The 26086-nt window shown below is 40.0% G+C and overlaps 2 protein-coding genes across 4 annotated transcripts in view; both read left to right on the forward strand.

Moving 5' to 3' along the window:
* Positions 1-8910, forward strand: part of LOC146461223 (protein Aster-B-like) — a 43846-nt gene extending 34936 nt beyond the window's left edge. For both annotated transcript variants that reach the window (XM_085087182.1, XM_085087183.1), the window contains 4 exons: positions 3394-3492; positions 5730-5807; positions 6224-6266; positions 6821-8910. In XM_085087182.1, coding sequence (XP_084943308.1) covers positions 3394-3492; positions 5730-5807; positions 6224-6266; positions 6821-6892 — 292 coding nt within the window. In that variant the 3' untranslated portion in view covers positions 6893-8910. The remainder of the gene's footprint in view (positions 1-3393; positions 3493-5729; positions 5808-6223; positions 6267-6820) is intronic.
* A 3160-nt stretch (positions 8911-12070) lies between these two features.
* On the forward strand, positions 12071-25770 carry LOC146461225 (uncharacterized). 2 transcript variants are annotated; one of them, XM_085087155.1, is made up of 3 exons: positions 12071-12309; positions 20784-24287; positions 24669-25770. In XM_085087155.1, the coding sequence occupies exon 2, from the start codon at positions 20800-20802 to the stop codon at positions 24277-24279; it is 3480 nt and encodes a 1159-aa protein (XP_084943281.1). In that variant the 5' UTR covers positions 12071-12309; positions 20784-20799; the 3' UTR covers positions 24280-24287; positions 24669-25770. The 2 variants fall into 2 exon arrangements, with proteins under 2 accessions (XP_084943281.1, XP_084943280.1); XM_085087154.1 differs by having other exon boundaries at positions 12072-12309; positions 24663-25770.
* The last annotated feature ends 316 nt before the right edge of the window (positions 25771-26086 follow it).

Raw genomic sequence — 26086 nt, forward strand, 5'->3', positions numbered from 1 at the left:
CTGGCAGATTAATCTGTCGCTTGATGGCCTCGTATGCAAATTCGTGCCGAGTTGAACCTCCGGAATGTAAATAAAGTAGAGTTGCAGGGTGGAGCGCTGTGCTGAAACAATGAAGATTGTATAATGTATCGATTACTCCGTCATGCAAGCATAACTGTATAATGATCCAAGCAAAGCGTCCTTCCGTGTTCGTCATGCGTTTGGGTGGTGTTTCTTGCGATTTGTTCAAATGTTGCTCTGGAATCGAGCGTTCGAGCGGCGGAGTGTGGTGCCTTCGTAACAATTTGTTGTGAGTATTTTAGTCTTTTTCCCCTGGTTCCTTCTCGATTAATACTGTGTTACGCTATGTTTGTCTTGACTCATGCAATTTTATGCTTAAATGATTATTTTAAAATGGCGTTTCGTGAAAAAGAAAACTAAATTTCTTCTGTTTTTTTTTTTTTTATCCACTGATGGGCAGTACATCGGCTGTATGTGATGATTAATATCAGCTGGCTGTGTTGATTTCATTCAATTTCGGAAATTTCCCTTTATACTCTATAATATAGTATTTGAGCCCTGGAGTAACTCGCGTTAAGATAATGTGTTCCTTGTCAATCTCGGCTCCATAGTTTTCAAGTGATATTGACAATTTGAACTATTTCATTCAAATATGTTTGATCTCCTCGATCTTCGACACTTTCGCACCTCGCTGTCTTCCGCTTCTGAAGCGCTGAGTGTTCGAGCGCCTTAGAAGCCAGCGAGAAACTCAGTGTTCTTAATTAAAACTACGTGTTCGAATGTAGAGAGTAATACATGTTTCGTTGACACATAAGCAGAAAAATATTCCAGACTTTAGATAAAGTTTATTCATCAACAGTGGACCAAGATCATTTTAGTATTTTATTCATGGAGTATTGTGGCCGTTTCAGTTTTGTTGACTAATTTGCATTGTTTCCCTCAAGGCAATCTCGATCCTACGGTTTCGAATAATCGGCGAATTTTGCTTAGCTATTGCTAATTCTACCGAGTGCATCAAAAGCTTATATTAGAATTCCATATTTCTACAAAACCGTCTAGCTGAAAACAAAACCGAATGTGCAGGTGTATTTTGCTATCGAACACTCCAGGTACATTATCATCAAAATATCAATGCCAATTAGGCAAATTAACCACTATGTCAATTGTCAGTACCTCGTCAGAAACTTTTGTCTGTTTTTGCATGTTTTGAAGGCTGACGTACATTTTAAACAGACACACTAGGGGCTAATCCTGTTTCCGAGAGCTGTGTTTTCATAATGCAAACATACGATAAATTCAAACGAACGAATCGATAAAAAGAATTAGACGTCCCTAAAGACACATTTCTTATTGTGTCACCGAGCAAGCAAGAAAACCTACGTACATAATTTTAGTTAAAATATTGTTACTTACATTCCCACGTCAATTTTAAAAAGCAAATTTGTGTAAATTAACACAGTTTAGTCTCTTCGGGTTCTTTATAGCTGAAACTTTAAATTGCCGAAAATTTTTGGGAATATAATTTTATTCCCCGAATCTACGAGCTGTCTTTGGCTTTCCGAAAATGCTAGCCGGGCTATTTTTCGCACTTTTAAACTAGCATTTGCCCCTGCGAACTCAAAAGGGATTTGTCTAATTTTCAGCGTTGCGAAAGTTTAAGGTGACCTTTCCCTTAACAAAATCAACTAGTTTTTTCTTCACAATTTAGTCCGAATTTCGGAGTCGATTGAGGTCTTTCGAACAGATACTCCCCCAAAACGAATTCTTCGGAGTCCTTGATTATTTCAACTCTGTAAAAACTCGGCACCTAAAGAATTGTCCGTCATTGTTGTCTTGTTTCTACTTGTTTGGATCCGGTTAGACTTTCTCAAAGTTTTCTGGGGAATCCATTAAGGCGGAAAACGGTCGTCTCTTCGCGCTGCTAGCGACGAAGTCGGACTTCGTCGCTCTCTTCGCGACTTCGTCACTCGTCGGCCAATCTTTCGGCGCATAAGAAGGCGACTTGAGACAAGTCTAGAGTCCGGCCTCTGCCTGTTGATGAGTGGTTTTGTTAGGGTGCTACAAGTAAGTGTTTTAAATGCCTCGGAATGGCTAAAATTTAACCCTCATGTTCGATTGAGCACCCTGTTTCATATAAAGAAAACCTAGGTAATAAGCATCCTTCTGTGAAGGAACCTTCAGATTTGACTTCGAGTACGAGATTGAGTACGAGTACAACTTTTCAAGTCTAGTTTGCGTGGTTTAGATAACCGCTTGTCACACCGGGGTGCTTACCATTTGTGCAAACCACCCGCATGAAAATTTTCGGCACAAATAAAAACGAAATGATTTAGCTTGTCTTAAGAGAAGATGGATAACATCCAAAATGTATGGACATCAGTTGGAAATCCCAAAAGGAGTAATAGAAATGCATCACTTTGACCAGAAGCCCATAATTTCAGAAGTACTCCAAATGGAATGATGCGTACCATTTGATTTTCCAGCTGGAATTTCCGGGTTTTCCATGTAAATGGTAAGCACCCCTGGTAAACAACGGGAAGGTAGCGAGAGTTGTGGGGATGTGACTGATTTGAAATTTAAATGTCGTACTCGTCCTCAGTTTCGTACTCCATCGTACTCTGATCTGAAGGTCCCTATTTTGGATAAGCGCTGTTGGGCGTTAGTGCTTCTGTACCTGTAGGTGTCATTTGCCCTAAACGATTGGTGGCTTAAGAGTGACTATGAAGCTATTGATATAAAATAGGCGCCTATTTTGAGATTCTGCTCTCGTGTGTTGCTGAATCCTCACCATACAATCTTCTTGTTAACATGTTTTAAACCCTCGGCATACAAATGCATAGCATTCTTCAACAGTGTCACAAGAACCGTAATTTTTTTCATCTTTCATTGGTAGTAGCCCTCAGATTCCAGGTCTTTGTGCTTTTTTGTTGTATTTTACAGCTTTTTTGAATTATTGTTGCTTAATTATCTCTAAAACATGCGTGGTTACCCCCAATTTTCTTTTTGGATTTCAATTTCCCTTGCTAAGATCTGCTTTCACCACATAGTCAAAAACCACACAAAAATACTTCTTTATTAGTAGGCACCGTCCTTAATGTTTAAAGATTTTTTTTGACCCATTCTTTGATTCTCTCTCCTTCTCTTCGACATAACCTTGCCGGCTTGAGGAAGTTTCCAACAGTTTTATTGACTTCGGAGTGGATCTCTTCAAATTAAAATTTCGCATAAAAGGCGTGCTTCGATTTGCCTCATCGTACCCCGCCTTTTAAACTGTGATCAAATTTTATTTTCTCTTGGTTTCCAAGCAACAGCTGTTGCCATAGTAATAACGTTAATCCCCTAATTTTAACGTTGTAACCTTGACGACATGCTTGGATTGCTTTGTGTCCTTAGGCTCGGAGCATTGCTGCTGCTGAACATGATTCTTGTGTACAGACTGCTGTTACTTGAGAGAGCAACTCACACCGGGATACACTGGGACGGAACTATCAAGTAAGCGGCAGAAGGAAAAGCTTTCTTTAATAGACCCTTCTCCATAATGGCGGCAACAGATTTGAACGAGTTAAAATTGAACTGAATGAAAAACTGATACCAGCACTGGAAAGAGCACCTTTACGTTAGTGACCTTGTAAAGTTTCAGCATATTAGGTGTTATATCAGCTTGGGAAATGTAAGACGAAATTTGACAAATTTTACAGACGTTTGTATGACTGGGGGTATACGTCATACCCCCAGTCATACAAACGTCTGTAAATTTTTCATTTTTCAACTTACATTTTCTCAGCTGATATAACACCTGATATGCTGAAAGTTTGCAGGGTTACTAAAGTAAAAGTGCTCTTTCTAGTGCTGGTTTAATTTTAATTTATTTGAATTTTCGGCCGCCATTTTGGAGAAGGGTCTATTTAGTGAATGCTGGAGTTCATTACTCGCAGTGTTCAACTCCATACTAAGCCTTTGCTACGGCGTTTTCACAGATCGGTCTATTTTTAGAGACCCAATGGAATACTATTTCCAGCGAAATTTAAATTCCGGTTCACATGAAAATTATACAGAAATTGAGAATGGTAACTAAAGCCGCCGTTACACGTTGAAACTTTTAGCTCAAACTTGTGTGCAACGGCGAACGAGACCAGTTTCACGAAGTGGTGTTACACGGTGAAACTCTTGTTTTTTCACCACTGCGACCGTTGCGAGCTGTTGCAGAAGTAGAAAGCAGTTCTACTTTTCATGAAATTTGTCTCGCAACGGAAGTTCGAAAAAGTTTCACGAAACCGACCATGTTACACGGTGCAACGCCTGCTGAAACTTGTTTCGTAGCGCCGTTGCACACAATTTTCAGCTAAAAGTTTCAACGTGTAACGGCGGCTTTAAGGCTCCCGTGGGAGACTGGATTTGTGGAAACTTCAATCTAAAAATAAAGAAATGTATAAAAACGCCGTTACGCCAGTCTATGGGAGTTGTGCGCTCCAAATGTTTGGGTTCCTGGTGAATGACAACTTATCAATTCAGGATATTTTGATTGTTCATTTGTTCGTGTGTTTGTTTGTCTTAACCATTTTGGATTTGTAGTGTGGAAAGTTGTGTTGATTTTATCGACCAAGTCTTAACAATGGTTTGGATTTTAGAGGCCACGAGTCCGTTTTTCAAATCTCCCGAAAAGTTTTCGGACCCTAGAGGTATTTTTTTAAATCCGCTTTCTAGCGAGTGGTGACAGCTCTTAGGGCAAACTAGTCCAATGTGTTTCTTAACATTGTAAAGTTCTCAACGATTTACCTTTCAAACTTATCAAATATAATCAAATATAATAATGAACATTGTGCCCGTAAAATAGCTTTTTGGGAGTTTTGAGAAATGCACACCAGGTCTGAAAACAGGTATTGGAAAATAACTGTTTTGGTCTGAACAGGCCTATTTTTGTTGTTGTTGTTGTTGTTGTTGTTACTTTGCGTTTTTCAAGCGAGCGTAGGCAAGCACGAATCACGGGCGACGGTGAAGCGCAAAAAATAACGCCTGTCCGTGCACCATTGATATTGACGGTGAATGCTACTCTTTTGTTTTGCCCCTCCTGTCGCGCGTGACTTGCACTTTCCTCCGCTCATTTGCAAGACGCAAAAAATAAATAAATAGGGAGCTTAAGCAACGACGACGGCAACGGCAACGAAAACGTCACCTGAAAATATAATAGTAGTTATTTCAACTCGCTCAACTTTTACAAAAATGGCGAACTATCCAGGAACCAAATTGGTACGGAGTGGCGTACAAGTTAAGAAAGAAAATGAAAAATTTACCGTCGTGCGTTCACGTTCTCCACAAAACCTAAAATGGGGTCATTTCACGTCGTTGTTTTGCAGAGGACGGCAAAGAAATGTACCAAGTTGTACAGCGCACGTGCAGAGCGATTGTTTTTGCTCATTCAACCTATCGTTTTGCGGCGTTGTCGTTGCCGTCGCCATCGTCGTTGCTTAAGCTCCCTAATAGAGTGTGTGCACGGCGGCCATGTTGGAGGACTAAAACAATAGAAGATATTTGCATAAAAATACAATATATTTCCATAGTTAATGGAAAATCATTGGATTGTTTCGGTCCTCCAACATGGCCGTCGGGCAAACACTCTATAACGCCTTTTCTGCAGGCTAGCACACTCCCACCAAAAAATCTTAAGGAGTACCCCGAGGGGTTTTTGTTTGGATAAATTACTTTATCACTATTATTTAACATTACTCCAGGGATCTCCCAGCGGATGCTGCTCAGTGGTCCAAATTACTCCAACAGCAGAAGCGAATTCAGGAGATGGAAATGAGAAGGTAAAATAATGACAGAAACATGTCACCAGTGGATGATTCACTGCATGATATTTGATGCTATTTATATTTTTTGACGTTTTAGTTCACCAAACAGCCGAAGTTCAAAAGTTAGAAGCTCAAGTTGTGAAATATCAGACACCTCAGACAAAAGTCGGTTTCTTGGGTGCCCTGGGCTACAGGCATCTAGCCCGTGCACAGGCTCTCAAGTTGTGTATAGGGTGAAGACAAAAAATCGCCCGGCTCGTCGATTTTTCTTTTCGCCCTATACCACAATTGGAGCCCGTGCACAGGCTACAGGCACCCCACTTAGGAACAGTTTTTGTGATCAAATTCCTTATTTAATCACTGGAGGCTTTATCTATTTTCCTTCTTTTTTGTGTTCAACCTGATATGAGTATATTTTTTTGTTACTTTAGGTGGCGAGATGTTCTAACATCATCAATTCAACTTATGAATCAGGTATTTTCTATATTTAGAATTTCTCTTAATTAATAAAGTGCCTATCGCTTGAATTTGGTGTTATATAAAAAACTCCAAAACTTTTTTTTATCAACAGAAACCTAAAAGTATTGCTCAAATTTGTTGTAAATTATCACCCCAGTGTACTAATACTATTGACGAGTGTCTCTCGCCACAGATGGACAGGGTTAGAATGGACTACAATTTGAAAAATGTTAGGCTAACTGTCTTCAAGTTCTCCCGTTTTCGTTTCCAAAATGCACCAGAGCAGGTCATGAGTTGTTTCTTGCAAGAATTCAATTGATTTCTTTTTCTTGATGTTCTAGAATTGTTTTGCAACTAAGTGAAGGTGTTGTCGCACCATTTTGACCACAAAAGGTCAAAATCCCCGTGATACTTCCCCTAAAAGTTGTTTGTAGATCACTCACATTCGCTCGGAGCGTTCACGATCTCCTGTTGGCATTGTTTCCATATGATCGTTTGAACTGATCACTTGAACACTGCTTGGAGCGCTCGTGCCAGACGCTGATGAAGGATTGTTGTTATTCTTGTAGGTTCAACATTCCTTGGACCTGTTGCAAGTAGAGCTGAGTAAAGAGACGCCTGGGGCGGTGGAGACCACGTGAACACCACGAGAACAGCAAGTGATTACCTGATAAAAAGACTTCATTGATGGTATGGAGAGGAGCGTTTGGATGGAAAGATGAACAGGAAGAGCTGAACCAAAGCGTCATTTGGAATATCCGAATCATCCAAGAAGTTGTTAGACGGCATACATGGCAAAGAAAGTCCTCTATGCTCCTGTTTTCCCTTCATTGGGCTGCGTTAGAGGCAATACTACCTTTTACGACTCGTTCTTGTCCGACGGTGAGCTCACTTATTTCTCTGGTCTGGTCCTTCCTTTTTTTCTATTCTCTTGTCTTCTACCTTGTTTACTTGCACTTCAAAAACTCGTTAATAATCCATAAGCACATTGACCTATCAAATGGTCGATAATACATCACGTGCAGTGACTTTATATCCATAAACCTTCTCCTTATTAGTATGCAGTGTCTTATCAACTGATAAAACACTCATTAGTATGCGATGTTTTTCTTGTATGCTCACAAAAGCATAATTGTTATGAACTCTATGGACACACGCTTTTTCAGGAAGGTTTTTGAAGCTGTTCAAAAAAACTCGCAGCGCTTGTTTTATCGGGTCTAAAACCACTTGGCTGCGCCTCGTGGTTTTAATTAAACCCGACAAAACGCTCCTGGTAGTTTTTTAAACGTTACTTAATCAGTTTCTCTTTCCTCTATCTTTTTACACGGATCGCATCACGTCGTACTCGTTAACAGAACGGCTGAAGTAGGAAGACGGCAAACTGTCCTTGCGTGACCAGCGTGACAGCTTGGTCTACCCAATTGCCGATTGTAAGTTGCATATTTCGTCATTGTCACGTCGTCAACGATCAGAGAAAGATACTTTAAGTTCAAAATCGTTTCGAAATACATTCATAAACAACCTTGACGTTGGTCACACAACGGTGTTTTGCTATGTGTGACGAGAGTGACAGCTAAATATGCACTTTTCCTGATAGTAACTTCCCCACCTCGCGTTATTTTGTCTGTGTGTATGTTTATGTCTAAAAATGCATTAGTAATCAATCACAGAACGACATCATGCCGTCCGCCTGCTCCAGCCCTCCTGTTCTGTAACTAATGTAACTAATGTCGTTGTCTGGATCGTTTAGGTTTCTCTGTTGATCAGAGAACAGAAAATCTTGTCTTTGTGAGTCAAGAATAGGACAATTGAAACAACACTTTCAAATGATGCGCCGCACACCTCGAAAAAACACTACCCTGCTTTAAAAAAGAAAGTTAAAGTTGTCCGTGGAAAAATTGGGTTCGGATTCGGGTGGGGAGCGGGGGGGGGGGGGGGGAGGTACAAAACTGTAGTTCCTTTCTTTTCAATCGCGTTTATATTACTTTATCATATGGTGGACACAACCGTACACAGTGCACTAGTATGTTCAGTTTTCTTCACCTTTTATTGGTTGTATAAAAACCGCCATGCCATTGTCTTTTTGCATTCTCAGGGATTGGTTGCAAACCACCTATTGTCGACTCCTATATGGTTTTTATACATAAACAATAACCTTTATTTGGCAAGAAAACCGTGAGCTTCAAGGAACAGTTAATGTATATTTTAGATACACGTGCATATTTTTAAGCCAGATAAAGGTTATTGTGTTTATTGTAACATGCAATCCGCGCGCATAGGATGTTTGCTTTCTTAGTGTTTTCTGGGCCGGCTTTGTCGACAAGGTGGTGTCCTTTTCTGTTACACGCACAGGGCGATGTTGCATGTGGGAGTTTTCAAATGTCCATTCGCATTACAGCGATAAATTTTTCAAACCTGGGGAATAATTAGCGATTATTTGGTAACAAATACTTGTACAGTGAAGTCTCATAGTTATGAGGTTTTTAACGCAATTATTGAAATATTATCGAAATGTTCATTGAACACTAAGACGAATCAAAGAGAAATTAAAAACGCTCTCTACTAGAGAAAATAGAAGTTAAGAAAAATTGTTAAATTCTAAATCAGGCAAAGTGTACTGTCATACGTGAACTAAAATAAACGATAAATGTGGGTGGGATACAGTGTTTTTGTTTACATGTTGCTTTTCTGTAATGGACTGTTTGATTACAGAGAGGTGTTCGTTCTGTATGACCTGGTCACTTGGGTGTGTCAGTTGTGCTCTTTCTTTAAGTTGTTTCTTTCCGTGAGGTAATCATCCTGTCTAATCCAGAATGAGATACTCGTGACTGCACTCTTGGACAAATCAAATGAAACATTAAGACCATCCCCCCCCCCCCCTCCCTTTTCCCTTCCCCATTTAAATGATGTAAAAATGGCACGTTTTGCCTCGCGCTTGAATTCAACATTGATTTTGTAGGGGCCGCGGGGGGGGGGGGGGGATTTCTTTTTTTATTCTGTCCAATATTGTAGTTATAATCGAAACGATCGCTCGTTTCTGGTCTAGCCTAACCACTCATCTCCTCACAAAAGGAGCGAGGGCGAGCTACCTCTACCCTGCGAGCAGAGGCCCTTCGATCTTATCTAGGAAGATCGAAGGGCCTCTGCTCGCAGGGTAAGCTACCTCAAACTCTCTGTCCTGATTTCCAAGTAGTCATCACGAAGTGATCCAGGTGACTCCACTTTCATGCAACTTGTCTGTATTGTTCACAGTATTTACGAAACTTTCGAGAGCGGTCAGGAAGTTAGATCTGTCTTTCTTGATATTTCTAAGGTATTTGACAAGGTTTGACACTGTGCTCTTCTGGCTAAGCTTAGCTCCATTAGATTTCAGGGTAATTTATTGGATTTGTTTGGTAGCCATCTTACTAATAGACAACAGAGGGTCATAATTGATGGTGTCAGTTCTGACTGGTGTGCCTCAGGGCTCGGTCCTTGGACCACTATTGTTTTTAATTTATATTAACGATTTACCGAGTTCAGTGGGATCTAGTTGCTTCTTATTTGAATGAGAATTAAATCAATGGACGATATGATTAACTAAATTACTTGCTAAAATGGCGATGCCCTTCTTGTTAAGATGGAGCTTCTGATTGTTTACGCATGATTCATCAATGTTTGGGTGTTTAATAAAACCCCATCCATTTTGGTTACAAAAGGATTTGATGACTTTGTTACAGTCGGTTACCTTTTTACGGAGACACTCCTCATCATAGCGCTGTGTCAATGCCGAGATGGTGACTTTGGTGTCAGGAAAGGAAGAAGAAAGATAACAACAAGGCATTCGCACCGTCTTCAAATCCGTAACGACACTTAGGTCACATTTGGTGCGACCTAAGGACACCGCCGATCGCGTTAAACAAAACGGCGTGGTTTACAGGATTCCCTGTGAATGCGGTAAAGTCTACATCGAGGAAACAGGGAGATCTATGCATGAGAGAATCAAAGAGCACAACAGGGATATACGACTCGCCCGTACCAAGACCTCCTCCGTTTCTGATCACGCCCACAAGACCGGTCATTAGCCGCTTTGCAACGAGGTAAAGTTTATTGATCGAGACTCCCACTGGTACACCGTAAAGTCAAGGAAGCTATCCACATAAGACTTCACCCTAATAACATCAACAGGGACAGCGGAATTGAAATTCCCGAAGCGTGGATGCCTACGATCAAGAAACTCAACAGGAGAGTGGTACAACAACGGACCGCTGAGGAAGCAACTTCTCGTCGGAACAATGAGGATCGCTATGCATCAATCACAGACGACCATCGTGATACAAATGGTGCTGCGTAACCAGTCGACCTCATCGCCTGATGAAGACTAGCAGTAAGCAGTCGAAACGTCGCGATTTACATCTCAAAGTGACTACATTTATTACACTTATTGTTATTATCTTCACTCTTGTCGTCATAATTACTGGTTTGGGCAGCAGGCACATTCTTCACATGCCCTCTAAAGACTTCCTAATATGCACTGGAAATAGCTGACTCTGAGATAGGGTTTTCGGCACAGGCGTCTGCACGTCCGTTCGCCATCTCAGACTACGCGCGCAAAGGGCGGTAAAAATTGCAAATTAGAAAAGTGAACGAGGAGGGATTGGGGAGAGATTGGAGCCGCGTTTCTCGCGGCTCGAGGCTTCGCCCCTCGCAAGAAATCGCGCGATCATGAGAGAACTAAGGAAAAGAAAGAGATTGATCGCAGCCTTGTCCCGTGTAGAAAGTTTACACATGGAATGTGACTGAATTTGGAATTCAAGTAAGCTCAAATTTTATGTCCTGTGAAGAAAACGTACTCCTTGGCACCGCAGTTTTCGACCTAAGCCACCATTTGAGGTCTTAAGGCTTACTTACACGTACTGATTAACCGAGCCGATTAGACCCAATTGGACAAAGAAAATGAGCGACTGGACAATAGCCTGAGAAGCAGGCGTGAATCGGGGGTGCGGGGAGGGGGAGAGAGAGAGACAGAGAGAAAAAAGAGGGACTGGGGGGACGGTTCCCTCTCTCTCGCTACACCAACAGAAAAAGAAATCAGCCTACAAATTATAACGTGTAAATTGGTCCATGGCTTCGATTGAAGTTTTTCGTCTAAAAAACTCCAAAAATTAAAGAAATTTAAGATTGATGCATTGATGCATCTATGGCTTGTTGCTAAGTAACTAGAAACCCTATCTCAAATAGGCGCGTCGAAAAAAAAAATTAAATCTCCCAAAATCATTCTTTGGAAATGCCATTGTTTTTTCAGCTTTTAGGGAATTGGTCATAACAAGTTTGTTCGAAGAGGACCCACCTTGTCTGGGGTAGGGAGGTTATCGAAGACACTGCCCGTCTCATGAACATTACAGACAAATTTTTTGGCTTTAAAATTTGAGTTTACATACTGAGAAATATTCAGCTAGCAAGAGTCAACATTGCTCGACAAACACGAGAAGTGAGATTTGAATGTCATTGCCATTTTTTAATGCTGAACAGAGGGGTGGCCATGCAGTAAAGACACCATCTTTAGAAGTTGAGGAAGGGGGATAAAGGCAGAGACCATCATCTATTTTGTGATTTGGTGGGTCCTGTTCGAGTATAGTAGTTTTTATCACTTCCCTTACAGAATTAGTCCACGCCATGTTTCAGTTTCGTCACCATTTTTAAACAAAGTCTAATTCGATGACCAATTAAGAAAATTTCCCCCAAAATAGTGAAGCACAGCCTTTGAGATTTACAGGATTTATAACAATGAATTTACAGAATTTATAACAATGAAATCAGTACTTCTGGTATTTAGTTAGTCAGCGCCTTAATTTTCCATCTCTTTTTCTCAAGACTCTTGTTATAATGAAGAGAGGATGGGGTATCCTCTCTTGTTAAAATGTATTTCTAACGCATGATGACGTAAAATGTGATGAACTAATTTCGCTTTCCTGCAATGAAAATATAACTCGGGGATTTAAAGTTTCATTTTTCAATGCGAGAGGTGTCGAAGCAAGTCATTTACCCACTAACTAATCCACAACATCAAAACTGCGAGGTAAGTAAAGTTATAAAATCTTGCTTTGCACAAGTATTTTTTGGCTGATGAATAATTTGACGGAGACGGAGAGTAACCAGACGGATAGAAAAACCCGGTAATTTGGTTTTGCGTTTGACCCAATTTACTTCATGTATTTCTCTTTTGTATCGCTGGTTACCGACTGAAGGAAAATCAGTAAATTGGTGAAATCTAACTATTTTATAAACTGAATACAAATGGCCGTAACCGACATTACGAACTCTAGGTATTTGTTACATCATGTAGTCAAAAGATTGATAATCAAGGAAATTTTACGGGCCCTGCTGAATGCTAAAAAATTGTGAAGAGAAATTGGGTGTTGATCAAATGCTAGCTCATAGTGATAAGGTCAATAGAATGATTCACTCGTGTAACTAAACATTTGCTATTTTACGATCATGCTTCACTTGATCTGTGATGTATAGAAACAAAACCTGTGAGTTAACCACACGATAATCAGCTTATAGTGTCTAGGAAAGGCCTAAGTTTACTTTTTCGGTAACTCGTAACACGTTCGGTAATATTGTTCAGTGTTCTATGAGGGTTTAATCAGCTTTCTTGTATCAGCTTTTATTCCTGATTAACTAAATTTAATTGATCAGTCACTAATGATTTCAGATTCTTGGATGTATTTTTTGCGTACGACATCACAAAATAAGCTTACTGGTACAATGGAACCTCTCCTTACGGACACCTCAATAATACGGACACTTCTCTATTACGGACAGTTCACTTGGTCCCTGAGAGACCGAAATCCATATAAAGCCTACCTCTCTAAAACGGACACCTCTATAATGCCGACACTTATCCCTGTCCCCTTGGTGTCCGTAATAAAGAGGTTCGACTGTATCGACATCTTGGAAACTGAAACAGACGTAACGAGATTGCTAACTATGACGCTGTGACCTGAGGGGGGGGGGGGGGGGGGCTACTCATTGGAATTTTTGGTAGGGAGGTGGGGCTCGGTTCTCCAAACCCTGACCATCTTTCAGACCGAGATATGTAACGTTTAGGTATCGTTTGTCACACCTGCCTTCTAAAAATCGATACCCGTTTTCAGATTTTCAGACGAAAATGGCTAAAATCTATACACTATTTAATAATAATAATAATCAATTTATATAGCGCTTTTTATATAACATTCAAAAGCGCTTACAATATAAAAACGAAAAATTTAGTCAAAATCAATAAAATATAAAATTTAAGAATAATCAATCAAACAAAAAGTAAGAAATAAAATAAACAAAGTAAAGAATAATCAGATGTCATATGCTTTTTTAAACAAAAATGTCTTCAAATGTTTCTTGAAAGTGTTTAAGAGTGATTGTCAGTAAAAATCAAAGAAATGGTGGCCACGGTCAAAAAATCGATTTCGCTCATACTTTGTCAGTTTGAAGGCCTAGGTAAGTGACTGAAGGATATGAGGTTAGTTTTTTGAAATATTCCATTTAACGGCAGAAAACCACGAAAAACGGTAACCCCACCGGAAGCTCAGATTTCACCTAGCGGAAACTCGAAATTTTACACTTTTCAGCTTCTCGCTACACAGACGTTTACATAGCTGTGAATCTTTCTTAAGTATAAATGAATACATTGATTGTTCCTTAGTCAAACCATGGCAATAATTTTTATCTCTACTCATTTGTGAGTGAACTGAGACCCGATTAAGAAGACACACTTTTCTCATTTACGCGAAGGTGTAAAATAATCCAAACTCAGCGGCGAATAAAGCTGACCGGTAGTTCTTCAAATCCTCTGATATTATAACCAAAGACACTTCAGTCATTGATTTTTAGGTCTACGTTTTTAAATCTTTAGGATCTAGTTGCACTTTTGCATGAACGCCGATCAAAATTCGATAAAATTCAAATTGAGCGCCTTTGAAATCTGCAACTCTACATAACAAAGCACTATTGAATAAATTCACTCCTCGGCTAAAGTTTGTACATAAACATGAGGGTTTTACGTTTTTAGCGTTTTGAACCGTTTTAAAGTATTTATTGATGTTAAATATTGTCTACACAGGTAAAACAAACTATGAAACACCAAAATTACCACGAGCTGAAATTAAATCTCACAGGCTCGCTCCCTAATCTGTGTCACGCACGAACGACTTAGCTACAATTAGTACAGTAACAAACAGATATTTACATCTGTTGATTTAAAATAAGTCTTATTTTAAAATATGTTAGTCAACGATGTGCCAGGTTCCCCAGTTAACTAGCTGAAATAAAAATAAAAGAAAATATCAATTCAAACTGAAACGATTAGAATTGATGTTATTAAGAATGAGAAGCTTTATGCCGTCGATAGCCAATCAGAAGTACCTGTTCTCACGAAAATTGCATCGTTCTCTAAATAAATAAATCGAGTTATCTTTATCTGTGAAACATTGCATCTAAAACCAGAGATTATCGTCGGGGAAGTTCATAGAACAACGATGTCTTGTTCGTTCTTGAATATTGTTGGTGGGATTTGCGGCGTAGACGAACGCACAAGCCCCAAGCTTCAACTTCCGTCACGCCACTCACGCTGTGTAACAGGGATATAAAAAATCACAAAAAGTCGTTGAAATTTTCCGGAATTGAAACGGAGGTAGAATTAATTTTGGCGAAATGTGGATGTTTTCAGAAGCTGGCGAATTTATCGGATATGACTATCTGTCCGGTTCATCGTGCCAAGTTATGTATAGGTTGGCGAAGGACTGGTAATCTTTGCACCATCCCAGAAGTTGTTTCTGGTCACTGCAAGGAGCTGAGGAAGGCACCCGCACTGGAAAAAGGAATAGATTTATTCCAATCCATGAAGATATTTAAGCTTTCAAAACAGCTCGTCCCTGTGGGCTCAGGTAAGCAACCAACTACTTGATGTTCTACCAAACAGGAACTCTCTCCAATGAATTATTTTTAGTCTATTCATTCTGATAACTTAAGATTATATGAAAGAATCATTTGTTTAAACGACGGAGAGTAATAAGTAGGGGTGGTGAGGGTCATTTCATTACTTATCTCTTCATTCAGTTATCCAATCCAATATTTTTATAACAACCTTTACTTCATGCCTCTCATTTTTTTATGGATTGCGCTTATATTAGTGTGTGCACTGTATAATGCCCTACCCACTTTGTCGCCAGGTATGTGAGTGAGTGAGTGAGTGAGTGAGTGAGTGAGTGAGTGAGTGAGTGAGTGAGTGAGTGAGTGAGTGAGTGAGTGAGTGAGTGAGTGAGTGAGTGAGTGAGTGAGTGAGTGAGTGAGTGAGTGAGTGAGTGAGTGAGTGAGTGACTGAGTGAGTGAGTGAGCAAGTGAGTGAGTGAGTGAACAAGTGAGTGAGTGAGTGAGCAAGTGAGTGAGTGTGTCCATAAACAGTTCCGCAGCGCGTGCACAGCACTACCCACATGTACGCAATGTGTTTTTTTATCTCTCAGTTCGTACGCGCGGCCCGCTAAACTTTAACTAGTTTCCATTCCCGCGCGCCTGATTGAGCTCAGACACATAATAAATATTTCAGTAACCTCGTTACGTTATAATTGCGCATAATTGTGTAAAATATAACATCATTTATTTTCTTTCGAAAAATCGTTTTATTTGATCAGGTTATCTTTTTAAAAAGTGTGTTCAGTGAAGAGGTAGATACACTAATGGTATGGCGACCACCTCAAGGCTGCCCCCGCGATTAAACCGGCCAACCAGCGTGTAACTCGCTAATTACAGTTGTAAATCCATTCAAAGTCGTAGGGGTAAAAAGTTTGAAATGTCTCCGCAAGAAGCCAAGACAAATTCAAAGTAACAAAGCTTGACGTACAAGATTGATCAAAGATCTACTTAAATATAGTTTTGTGGGGAAATGGCCATATTGGAGTGATGCAAGGACCGTAATTGTGCTATTAGACGTAAACATATAATTTTCAATGTGACGTTTCCACTAGTATACTGTGCAAACTGTTTACTTTGTGGGTGGTTGGGGAGAGAGAATAGTATGGTTGTTAAATCCTCCCCCCCCCCCCCCCCCTCACACACACACACCCTTCCCTCCTTTTTAACTGTCGTAAAAATGACAGTGCACATTATTTATTCTTCGGTGCCTTCTTTGGAAACGTCTTAGTATTTTTCATCGAATATTGTCAAAATTAAACTTTATTTTCTCTATCAATGACAGACTGTACTGTTGTTTGACAAGCGCAATCAATAAAACATGCAAGTCGTAAAACTCATAGTGTTTTCTATAGTCGCATTGGACAACAGAATGAAGAGGATACAAACTCACGCTCATTGGAGACAGTTCCTACCTGGTAGTACATTTTGCAGTTGTTATTTACCTGAGCCCGTAGGGAGGAGCTATTTTGAAAGGTCAAATATCTTCATGGATTGGAAAAAATATATTCCTATTCCAGTGCGGCTACTTTCCACAGCTCCTGCTGAGTGACCCGAAACAACTTCCGGTATGGTGAAAAAATTACTTTTGAGAATGATGTATTACTCAGTAAGTGGCACATGAATAATCGAAAAAAAAAAACCGATTCCTTCATGGGACAAACATCCTGCATACTGCTAGGATTGGTATGTCATGTGTGGCATACGTGCAATGGAATAAATGTGATGGAATATTTTTGAGCCTGGAGAATAAATGAGAATGGTGTATTATTGAGTAAGTGGCACAGGCATAATCGGAAAAAAAAAGAAATCCGAGTGCTCCTTCAGGACCAGGCTGCATTTCATGCAGGATACGCCGAAGATCTTCGGCGTGGGTTTGAAGAGCGCTCGGCGTACTGGCGTACGATCAAAGTCGTTGGCGTACAGCTGGCGTATATCTTGTGGCGTAAGCAGTACAATCATCAAAGTAGCTAGAAAATAAATTTACTCGAACAGACCCCAAACATGTCGGTGCCAAAGTGATTTAGTTACCTGCATGACGTGATTTACCCAAGTGACCAGGCTCCAGAGCGCGATTTTGTCACGCTAATCTCCCGCGCAAAATCGCCGGCCCGCCATCTTGGTAAGTAATTCCGCTGGTCACATTGTTGTCAAATGTCAAGTTGGCGGCTTGGCGTGGAATTAAGACGTCCTTGGCGTACCTTTGGCGTGATGTTGACGCGGAATGCACCCTGGCCTTAGGAGTGGAGCCTATCGACATCATGTCAGGTTATGCCTAACCTGACACGATGAGACGAACGGGTGGTCATCTCCAATAAATTCGTTGGCTTTTAAAAACACGCAATCTTGCTAAAATCAATTCTTGTTCAAGTCCGGAGAGTTTTAGGACTGTGCGATGTTTTATATCCTGGTTACACTGACCGTGAGTAGTGTGACGGAAGTTGAGTAGCAAGTGCGTTCGCCTGCGCCGCAAATCCCACCGACAATACTCAAGAACAAGCAAGACATCGTTGTTATGTATGTCTATGAACTTCACCAACAACATACTCTGGTTATATGGTTAAGTAGATTTGTTTATTCAGAGAACGGTGCAGTATTTGCTTTTCGCGGAAACAGTTACTTCCGATTGGTTATCGACGGCACAAAACTTCTCATATCAAATAAAATCGATTCTAATTGTTCCAGACAGTAGTTTGAATTACTATTACGGAATTTTTTTTTTATTTCAGCAAGTTAACTGGGGAACCTGGCACATCGTTGACTAAGATATTTTAAAATAAGACTTATTTTAATTAAATCAATCTGTTTGTTACTGTACTAATTGTAGCTAAGTCGCTCGGCGTGACACAGATTAGAGAGCGAGCCTGTGAGATTTAATTTCAGCTCGTGGTAAAATTTTGGTGTTTCATAGTTTGTTTTACCTGTGTAGACAATATTTAACATCAATAAATACTTTAAAACGGTTCAAAACGCTAAAAACATAAAACCCTCATGTTTATGTACAAACTTTAGCCAAAGAGTTAATTTATTCAATAGTGCTTTGTTATGTAGAGTTGTAGATTTCAAAGGCGCTCAATTTGAATTTTATCGAATTTTGATCGGCGTTCATGCAAAAGTGCTACTAGGTCCTAAAGATTTAAAAACGTAGACCTAAAAATCAATGACTGAACTGTCTTTGGTTATAATATCAGAGGATTTAAAGAACTACCGGTCAGCTTTTTTCGCCGCTGAGTTTGGATTATTTTACACCTTCGCGTAAATGAGAAAAGTGTGTCTTCTTAATCGGGTCTCAGTTCGCTCACAAATGAGTAGAGATAAAAATTATTGCCATGGTTTGACTAAGGAACAATCAATGCATTCATTTATACTTAAGAAAGATTCACAGCTATGTAAACGTCTGTGTAGCGAGAAGCTGAAAAGTGTAAAATTTCGAGTTTCCGCTAGGTGAAATCTGAGCTTCCGGTGGGGTGACCGTTTTTCGTGGTTTTCTGCCGTTAAATGGAGTATTTCAAAAAACTAACCTCATATCCTTCAGTCACTTACCTAGGCCTTCAAACTGACAAAGTATGAGCGAAATCGATTTTTTGACCGTGGCCACGTTTTTTGAATTTTCCTCGATTTTTACTGACATTTACTCTTAAGTTCTTGGCAGTCCTAATTGCCAGAGGAAGCTTATTCCACTTGGATGGACCAGCAAAAGCGAATGCTCGATCACCAAAAGTCTTACATTTGGTTCGAGGCACCTCTAACAAAGTGAGGTCATTAGATCTCAAAGAGCTTCTGATTGATGCCTTTTCCCTGATGAGATCACAGATATAACGTGGAGCGATACCATTTAACGCTTTGAAAACAAGTAGTAATATTTTGAATTCGATCCGAAACTCTACAGGTAACCAGTGAAGATCTTTTAGATAAGGTGAAATGTGACTAAATTTGGGTACTAGACAGACGACTCTAGCTGCAGCATTGAGGACATTTTGGAGCCGATCCAGTTGATATTTTGGAAGTCCAGAAAGGAGAGAGTTGCAATAATCCAAGTGAGATGTCACAAAAGCATGAATTAATATTTTGGTGGCCTCAGTGGAAAGAAATTTTCTTATTTGTCTAATGTTGTAAAGACCCTTAAAGGCTTTGTTACAAATGTGTCCAATGTGAATGTCCATCGCCATGTGCTCATCAAACCAAGATCCCAGATTTCTAGTACTCTTTACAGGTTCAATGATGGAGTCCCCAACCATTATAGAATTGATGTTTATTTTGGACAGCTGACCAAGAGAGCCGATAATCAGAAATTCAGTTTTAGAGTCATTTATCATAAGACGATAAGAGACCATCGAGACAAGTTGAATTCATCAGAGAGATTGTTCTCTATAACAATGCATTGCTTCCTTTCCGATAAGTAAGACTGAAACCATAGAAGAGCAGTGTCCGTTACACCAAAGTCGCGTTCCAAAGTATTCAATAGTAAAGAGTGGTCAACTGTATCAAATGCTGCACTAAGGTCCAAGAGAACCAAAAGAGTAACTTCTTGCTTATCCATATTAAGCAAAATGTCATTCTGGACTTTAAGAAGGGCAGTCTCAGTGGACGAAAAACGACGATAGGCTGACTGACAATCCGGTAGTAGAGCATTTTCTTCGCAATGACGTAGAAGTTGATCGACAACAGCTTTTTCAACAATTTTCGAAATAAATGGAAGGTTACTAACTGGTCTATAGTTCTTGAAATCAGTATCGCTTCCAACCTTCTTTTGTAAAGGAGTAACTAGTGCAGTTTTCCACTGATCAGGTACATAGCCTTTGGTCAATGAGTGATTTACAAGATCAGTGACTTTAGAAGCCAGAGCATCAATGCAAAGTTTGAATAGCCATGTTGGTAAAGGATCCAGTAGACATGTAGCGTTCGAAGAACTTTCAATAACTGACGTACCTTGTTTTCAGACAATTCAGAAAATTGACTTAATTTCACATCACCGCAGTGACAGTCCAGGAGAGGAGGCTCCACATTGATAGCATCAATGTTCTCCAAAATTAAATCAATTTTCTTGGTAAAAAATTCACCAAACTCATTTGCCAAACAGACAGGATTAGTAAACTCAGGAAGGGTGTTTCCACAGCTTTTTTTACACAGACCAAAACGACTCAACCACCATACCCTTTGGCGCCTCACATGCCTATATAGTTTATATAGCGGACAACTATTAGCGCCAGATACGACCACACAATGACGAATTTTACGATTCAAATGTTCACTCTCAACAGCATATGCCAACATACCTTAGATATAACTCGAGATCTTTTTTTTAACATTGACTGCCTACCTTCGCCTCACTCGCCTAAATCACACGAACCCTTGGTACTGGTCAAACCAAGAAGTACAGTAACAGGTCGGAACAATTACTTTATTTTGAACACATAATCGGCAAATAAGTTGATTTTGTTTACCAAGTTTAAGAGGAAAAAATGAATTTAAATGACGTCATTCTTAGACTAGCCTATCCCGTTTAAAACCATTTTGCGATTTTCTTTGGAGAATACACTACATCGTTTACCTCCTGTATTATTTTTTCTCTCTGGGTTCTAGAAGAGCCTGCAGTGCCATGGACAACATCAAAAAAGTTATGCAAGCTATCCATATAGGAATGTTTGTTGCTCAATTTCTTCTCTGGACAAGCCGTGTTCTAAAAGCCATCGAGTTATGCAAAGAATGCTTGATTCTCATCAACAGCATCTCCCCTTATATAACACAAACATCTGTCAAGTTAGTTTACAACTCCCTGTATTTCCTAATGTGCAATGGTTACACCCTTATAAATGATTACATAAGTGCCATACAATGGGGTACAAAGTATCTTGCAGTACTCCGCGAATTTGGAAAGACAGACATGGAAGGAAACGTAACTATTCGTTTGGCAAAACTGTATGAGCGTCAATGTAAATATGCAAAAGCAACAGAGCTATACAAGGAAGCACTCTCCATCATGATATCAACTGGCGAAAGAGAATTAGAACAAGAGTTAGGAATTCTGTTTTATTCTATCGGTCAATATGCTAGGGCTGAAGAATTTTTCCAGCAAGCTCTTCTGATTAGCAAAGAAATTGGCCACAAAATCGGGGAAGCAGCGGCTTACTCATACCTGGGAGGTGTGTTTCGATCTCTCGGGGAATATGTCAAGGCTGAAGAACATATTCTTAAAGGACTTCGTATCACAAAGGAACTTGACAATAAAAACGCAGAAGCATCATGTTACGGAAACCTGGGGGCTCTGTTTCTGTCTCGTGGTGAATATGACAAAGCTGAAGAAATTCTTGAGAGAGCACTTAAAATCAGAAAAGTTATTGGCGACAAAGACGGGGAGGCTGCAGACCTTGCAAACCTGGGATCTGTGTTGCTGTCTCGTGGTCAATATGTCAAGGCTGAAGAATACCTTCAGAAATCACTTCAGATCACAAAAGAAATTGGCAACAAGAGAGGAGAGGCATCAGTTTATCGAACCTTGGGATCAGCGTTTTATTCTCTCGATGAATATGTCAAGGCAAAAGAATTTTATCAGAAAGCACTTGATATCAGTACGGAAACCGGCGACAAACAGGGAAAATCATCCTCTTACGGAAAGCTAGGAGCTGCATTTCAATCCCTTAGTGAATATACCAAGGCTGAAGGATGTTACCTAAAATCACTTGCCATCCACCAAGAAATTGGTGACAAAAAAGGAGAGGCGTTATCATACACAAATCTGGGAACTTTATTTCTTCATTTTGGTGAATATAGCAAGGCTGAAGAATACTTTCAGAAAGCACTCGGCATTAGGAAAGCAATTGGCGACAAAAAGGAAGAGGCGTCATGTTATGGGAGCCTAGGAAGTGTGTTCAAATCAAAAGGGGAATTTATCAAGGCTGAAGAACACCATCTGAAAGCACTTCAGATGAGAAATGAAATCGGTGACAAGAAAGGAGAAGCATCTCATTATGTAAACCTGGGCACAGTGTTTCATTCTCTCGGTAAATATGCCAAGGCTGAAGAATGTTACGAGAAAGCACTCGCAATCTCAAAAGAAATTGGCCACAAAAATGGACAAGCAGCAACATACGAAAACCTAGGAGTTTTGTTTCAGTCTGTCGGTGAATGTGTCAAAGCTGAAGAATATTTTCAGAAAGCACTTCAGATCAGAATAGAAATTGGCGACAAAAAAGGAGAGGCTTCATGTTACAGAAACCAAGCAAGTGTATTTCTGCTTCTCCATGAATACGAAAAGGCTAAAATTTTTAGTGAGAAAGCACTTCAGATTAGAATAGAAATTGGCGACCAGCATGGGATAGCAAGAAATTATGAACACCAAGGAGTACTGTTTCGTGAACTCGGCGAATATGACAAGGCAGAAGAACATCTGCGAAAGTCTCTTCAGATTAGAAAAAAAATCGGCGACCAACAAGGGAAAGCATTCTGTAACGGACAACTAGGAACACTGTTTCGCTGTGTCGGTGAATACTCCAAGGCTAAGAAATTTCACGAAAAGGCGCTAGAGCTTAGTTACAAGATTGGAGACATTGAACTGCAGTTTAGAAATCATCTTGACCTTACACTAGACGCGCTCTGTTTAAAAGAAGCAGTGTCAAATCTCCTTGAAAGCATCAAAAAGTCTGAGGAAATCCGGGTTTTTTTGAGAGACAACGACCAATTTAAGATATCTTTTTTTGACAAGCACTTTTCACCCTATCAGATTCTCAGTTTACTGTTTTGTACAACTGGGGAACATCATAAAGCTCTTCACGTTGTAGAGCTTGGACGAGCTAGAGCCCTGGCAGACCTGATGTCGGTTAGGTATCGTGTGGAAATACAAATATCCGTTGATCAAGAGTCATGGATTGGCATAGACAAGATCATGAAAGAAAGTGGCCATGTTTGCTTATACATTTCATATTTCGATCGACTTTTATTTTTGTGGGTTATTAAACGAAACAAAGTAAGTCTTTTCAGACAAATGGACATCAATGACAGTTTTGGTAACAAAGAACGAGAAAGGAACGTGGATGAAGTTTTTGGTGATGTGGCCTTTAGAAAGTTTCCTTATCTATCTCAGGGGCAATACGAAGACCGATCATTGTCTCCTTCAAACATCAGTCATCTGACCTGTGAGTCATCTCATGAATGTAGCCAAGAAGCCTCTCGTCCCATTGTAACAGAAGATGACGATGAAACCCAGTTCCACGAACCACCGAGTCTTTCTGAATGTTACGAAATGATCATCGCTCCTGTGGCTGACTCAGTGCTTGACGAACCCGAAATCATCATTGTTCCTGATGGCATTCTGTACAAAGTTCCATTTGCAGCTTTTAAGGATGAAAGTGGGAAGTATTTATCAGAGTCTTTCAGGCTCCGCATTGTCCCTTCGCTGATGACGTTGAAGCTCATCCAGGACAGTCCAGCAGATTATCACAGTCAGACCGGTGCACTGATAGTGGGTGATCCTCAGGTTGGTCACGTGACTTACAAGGGCTATCTTAAGTGGATATCGCCATTGTCTTGTGCAAGAAAGGAAGCAGAGATGATTGGACGACTGCTGGGAGTTCAGCCTTTGTTAGGAGAGCACGCAACAAAGCAAACAGTTCTTCAAAGCATACACTCAGTGAGTCTGATACATTTTGCTGCCCATGGTGATGCCCAAAGAGGAGAAATTGCTCTTGCCCCTCCACGCCATTTTAACGGGACTCCACAAGAAGAAGACTACCTGCTGACAATGGCTGAAATTTCACAAGTTCGTCTGACAGCCAAACTGGTTGTCCTTAGCTGTTGTCACAGTGCACGTGGACAGATCAGATCCGAGGGAGTTGTTGGAATCGCTCGGGCATTCTTAGGATCCGGTGCACGCTCAGTGTTGGTGACCCTATGGGCCATACAAGACGAAGCAACAGAGCAGTTTATGTGTCGCTTCTATGAACATCTTGTTCGTGGTGAAAGTGCCAGTGAGTCTCTTCACCAGGCCATGAAGTGGATGAGAGCTAATGGCTTTTCAGACGTTGAACAGTGGGCGCCATTTATGCTGATTGGAGATGACGTGACATTTGATTTTGGAAAGTAACTATAAAGGTTAGTGGAAATTCATTTGGATTAAGAGAATTGGTGAAAACGCCCAAATTCATTTTGAGATGTATGTTATTGATTTGAAAAGAGAAAATAAGGAGTTGTTCTTGTGACTGAAGGTACTTTACTTTTTGTCTTGTTTATTAACATTCTCTATGCTGGTTAGTAAATCGGGGAAGTGGGTTGATGTATTGATGAAAGCACTTGTCTCCTATTCCTGGTTTAAGTCAAAAATAGGTAGTTATCATCGACCCTCTTCAAGAAGATATTCTGTTTTTAGTGTGACTTAAACAGAAACAATGGACCCTAGCCCTGACTCAATAGACTGAGGTGCATAACGAAGGTATAGGTTCTACAGAGCTGTGTTGCGTCTGTTTTTAGTTTCAGTTGTTTTACCAAGACCAAGGAGGCTCTGGAAAGAAGAACAGTTGTTTCCCTTTACACAGGAGTCTGCTGAATTGAACAGTTTACCAAGTGAAACACACAAACACCTGGACTGAAAGCGTACGCCAGAAGGATTCACTGCTTTATGTTCCGGCAAATGCTCTTTCGTTTGTCGTTGTTGTTGTTCAGTGCAGTTGGTTCCCTTTAAGTGTCAGTGAACGTTCCTCCAGTGTCCTAAAACGAAAACTGAAAAATCCTATCGTCATCGTTTAGTGCTCGTAAGACGCATTGGATATTTTATAAATTCGCAACTAAATTGAACAATGAGCCTTTGCAGAATACTTTTAACATTTTAAAACAAATCATGGTCAAATTGGACAATGCGCCTTTTGATGTTAGCAATACCCGGCTACTGTCCTCATGATAAAGACGCGTTGGAAATTGTCCTGTATATAAGAAAAATCAAAGGACTAGCGTATTATTTAGTTTTCTTAAGCTGTTGGTAGAATCTATTTCTTTTTTCACTTATTTTTTCCATTGCTGTTATTGGTATTTTTATCGGTGTAACTGTTCTTAATTAGCTTGAATCACCACACTGACTTTTGAGGTATTCATAAGCAGTAAAGCGTCGTTAAACTGAAACCAAAGTAATCACTCTGACCAATCACAACAGATGTAAATAGCGTAATGAACCAATCAGAATCCGAAAGGTAACAAATACATGTAACGGGCACCAAGCGCGGGAAAACGCGAACGAGCAGGTCACGATTGGTTTGAATTCTCATTGGTTTAGACAATGGCGCTCATTATTCTAAACCAATCACTGATCGCCGTAAAATAAAACCAAAGAACCGAAAACGCGAATTTATTCCGATGCTCGATTGAAAATAACTTGAATCTATGAGGGTTGTTTATTACTCCTGATTTGATATGCGTCTTAAACGCAACATAGTCACTTCGACCCATGAGAAGTGACTACAATTTTATCTTGGGGAGTGCTCCTTTTTCTGTTCGTATTATTTGCTGGAATAAAACACATAGAACGTTTAATTAAGTGAATAGTAGAGTAGGATTTATTTAGTTTGGTAAATAAAAATATTCTGGAAAGCTTTGACTTTCAGTCTTCCTCTCTGTTGCTTACGGTGGCCCAAAAGTGTCACGGCAATTTCAATTTCATCACGGCAATTTCAATTTCACCACGGCAATTTCAACTTCGTTCACGGCAATTTCAACTTTGTCACGGCAGTTTCAACTTCGTTCACGGCAATTTCAACTTTGTCACGGCAATTTCAATTTCACCACGGCAATTTCAACTTCGTTCACGGCAATTTCAACTTCGTCACGGCAATTTCAATTTCACCACGGCAATTTCAATTTTGTCACGGCAATTCGTTTACGGCAATTTCAATTTCAATTACAAT

Source organism: Pavona decussata, unplaced genomic scaffold (genome assembly GCF_977016875.1).
Source record: "Pavona decussata unplaced genomic scaffold, jaPavDecu1.1 SCAFFOLD_201, whole genome shotgun sequence".
Classification (NCBI taxonomy): domain Eukaryota; kingdom Metazoa; phylum Cnidaria; class Anthozoa; order Scleractinia; family Agariciidae; genus Pavona; species Pavona decussata.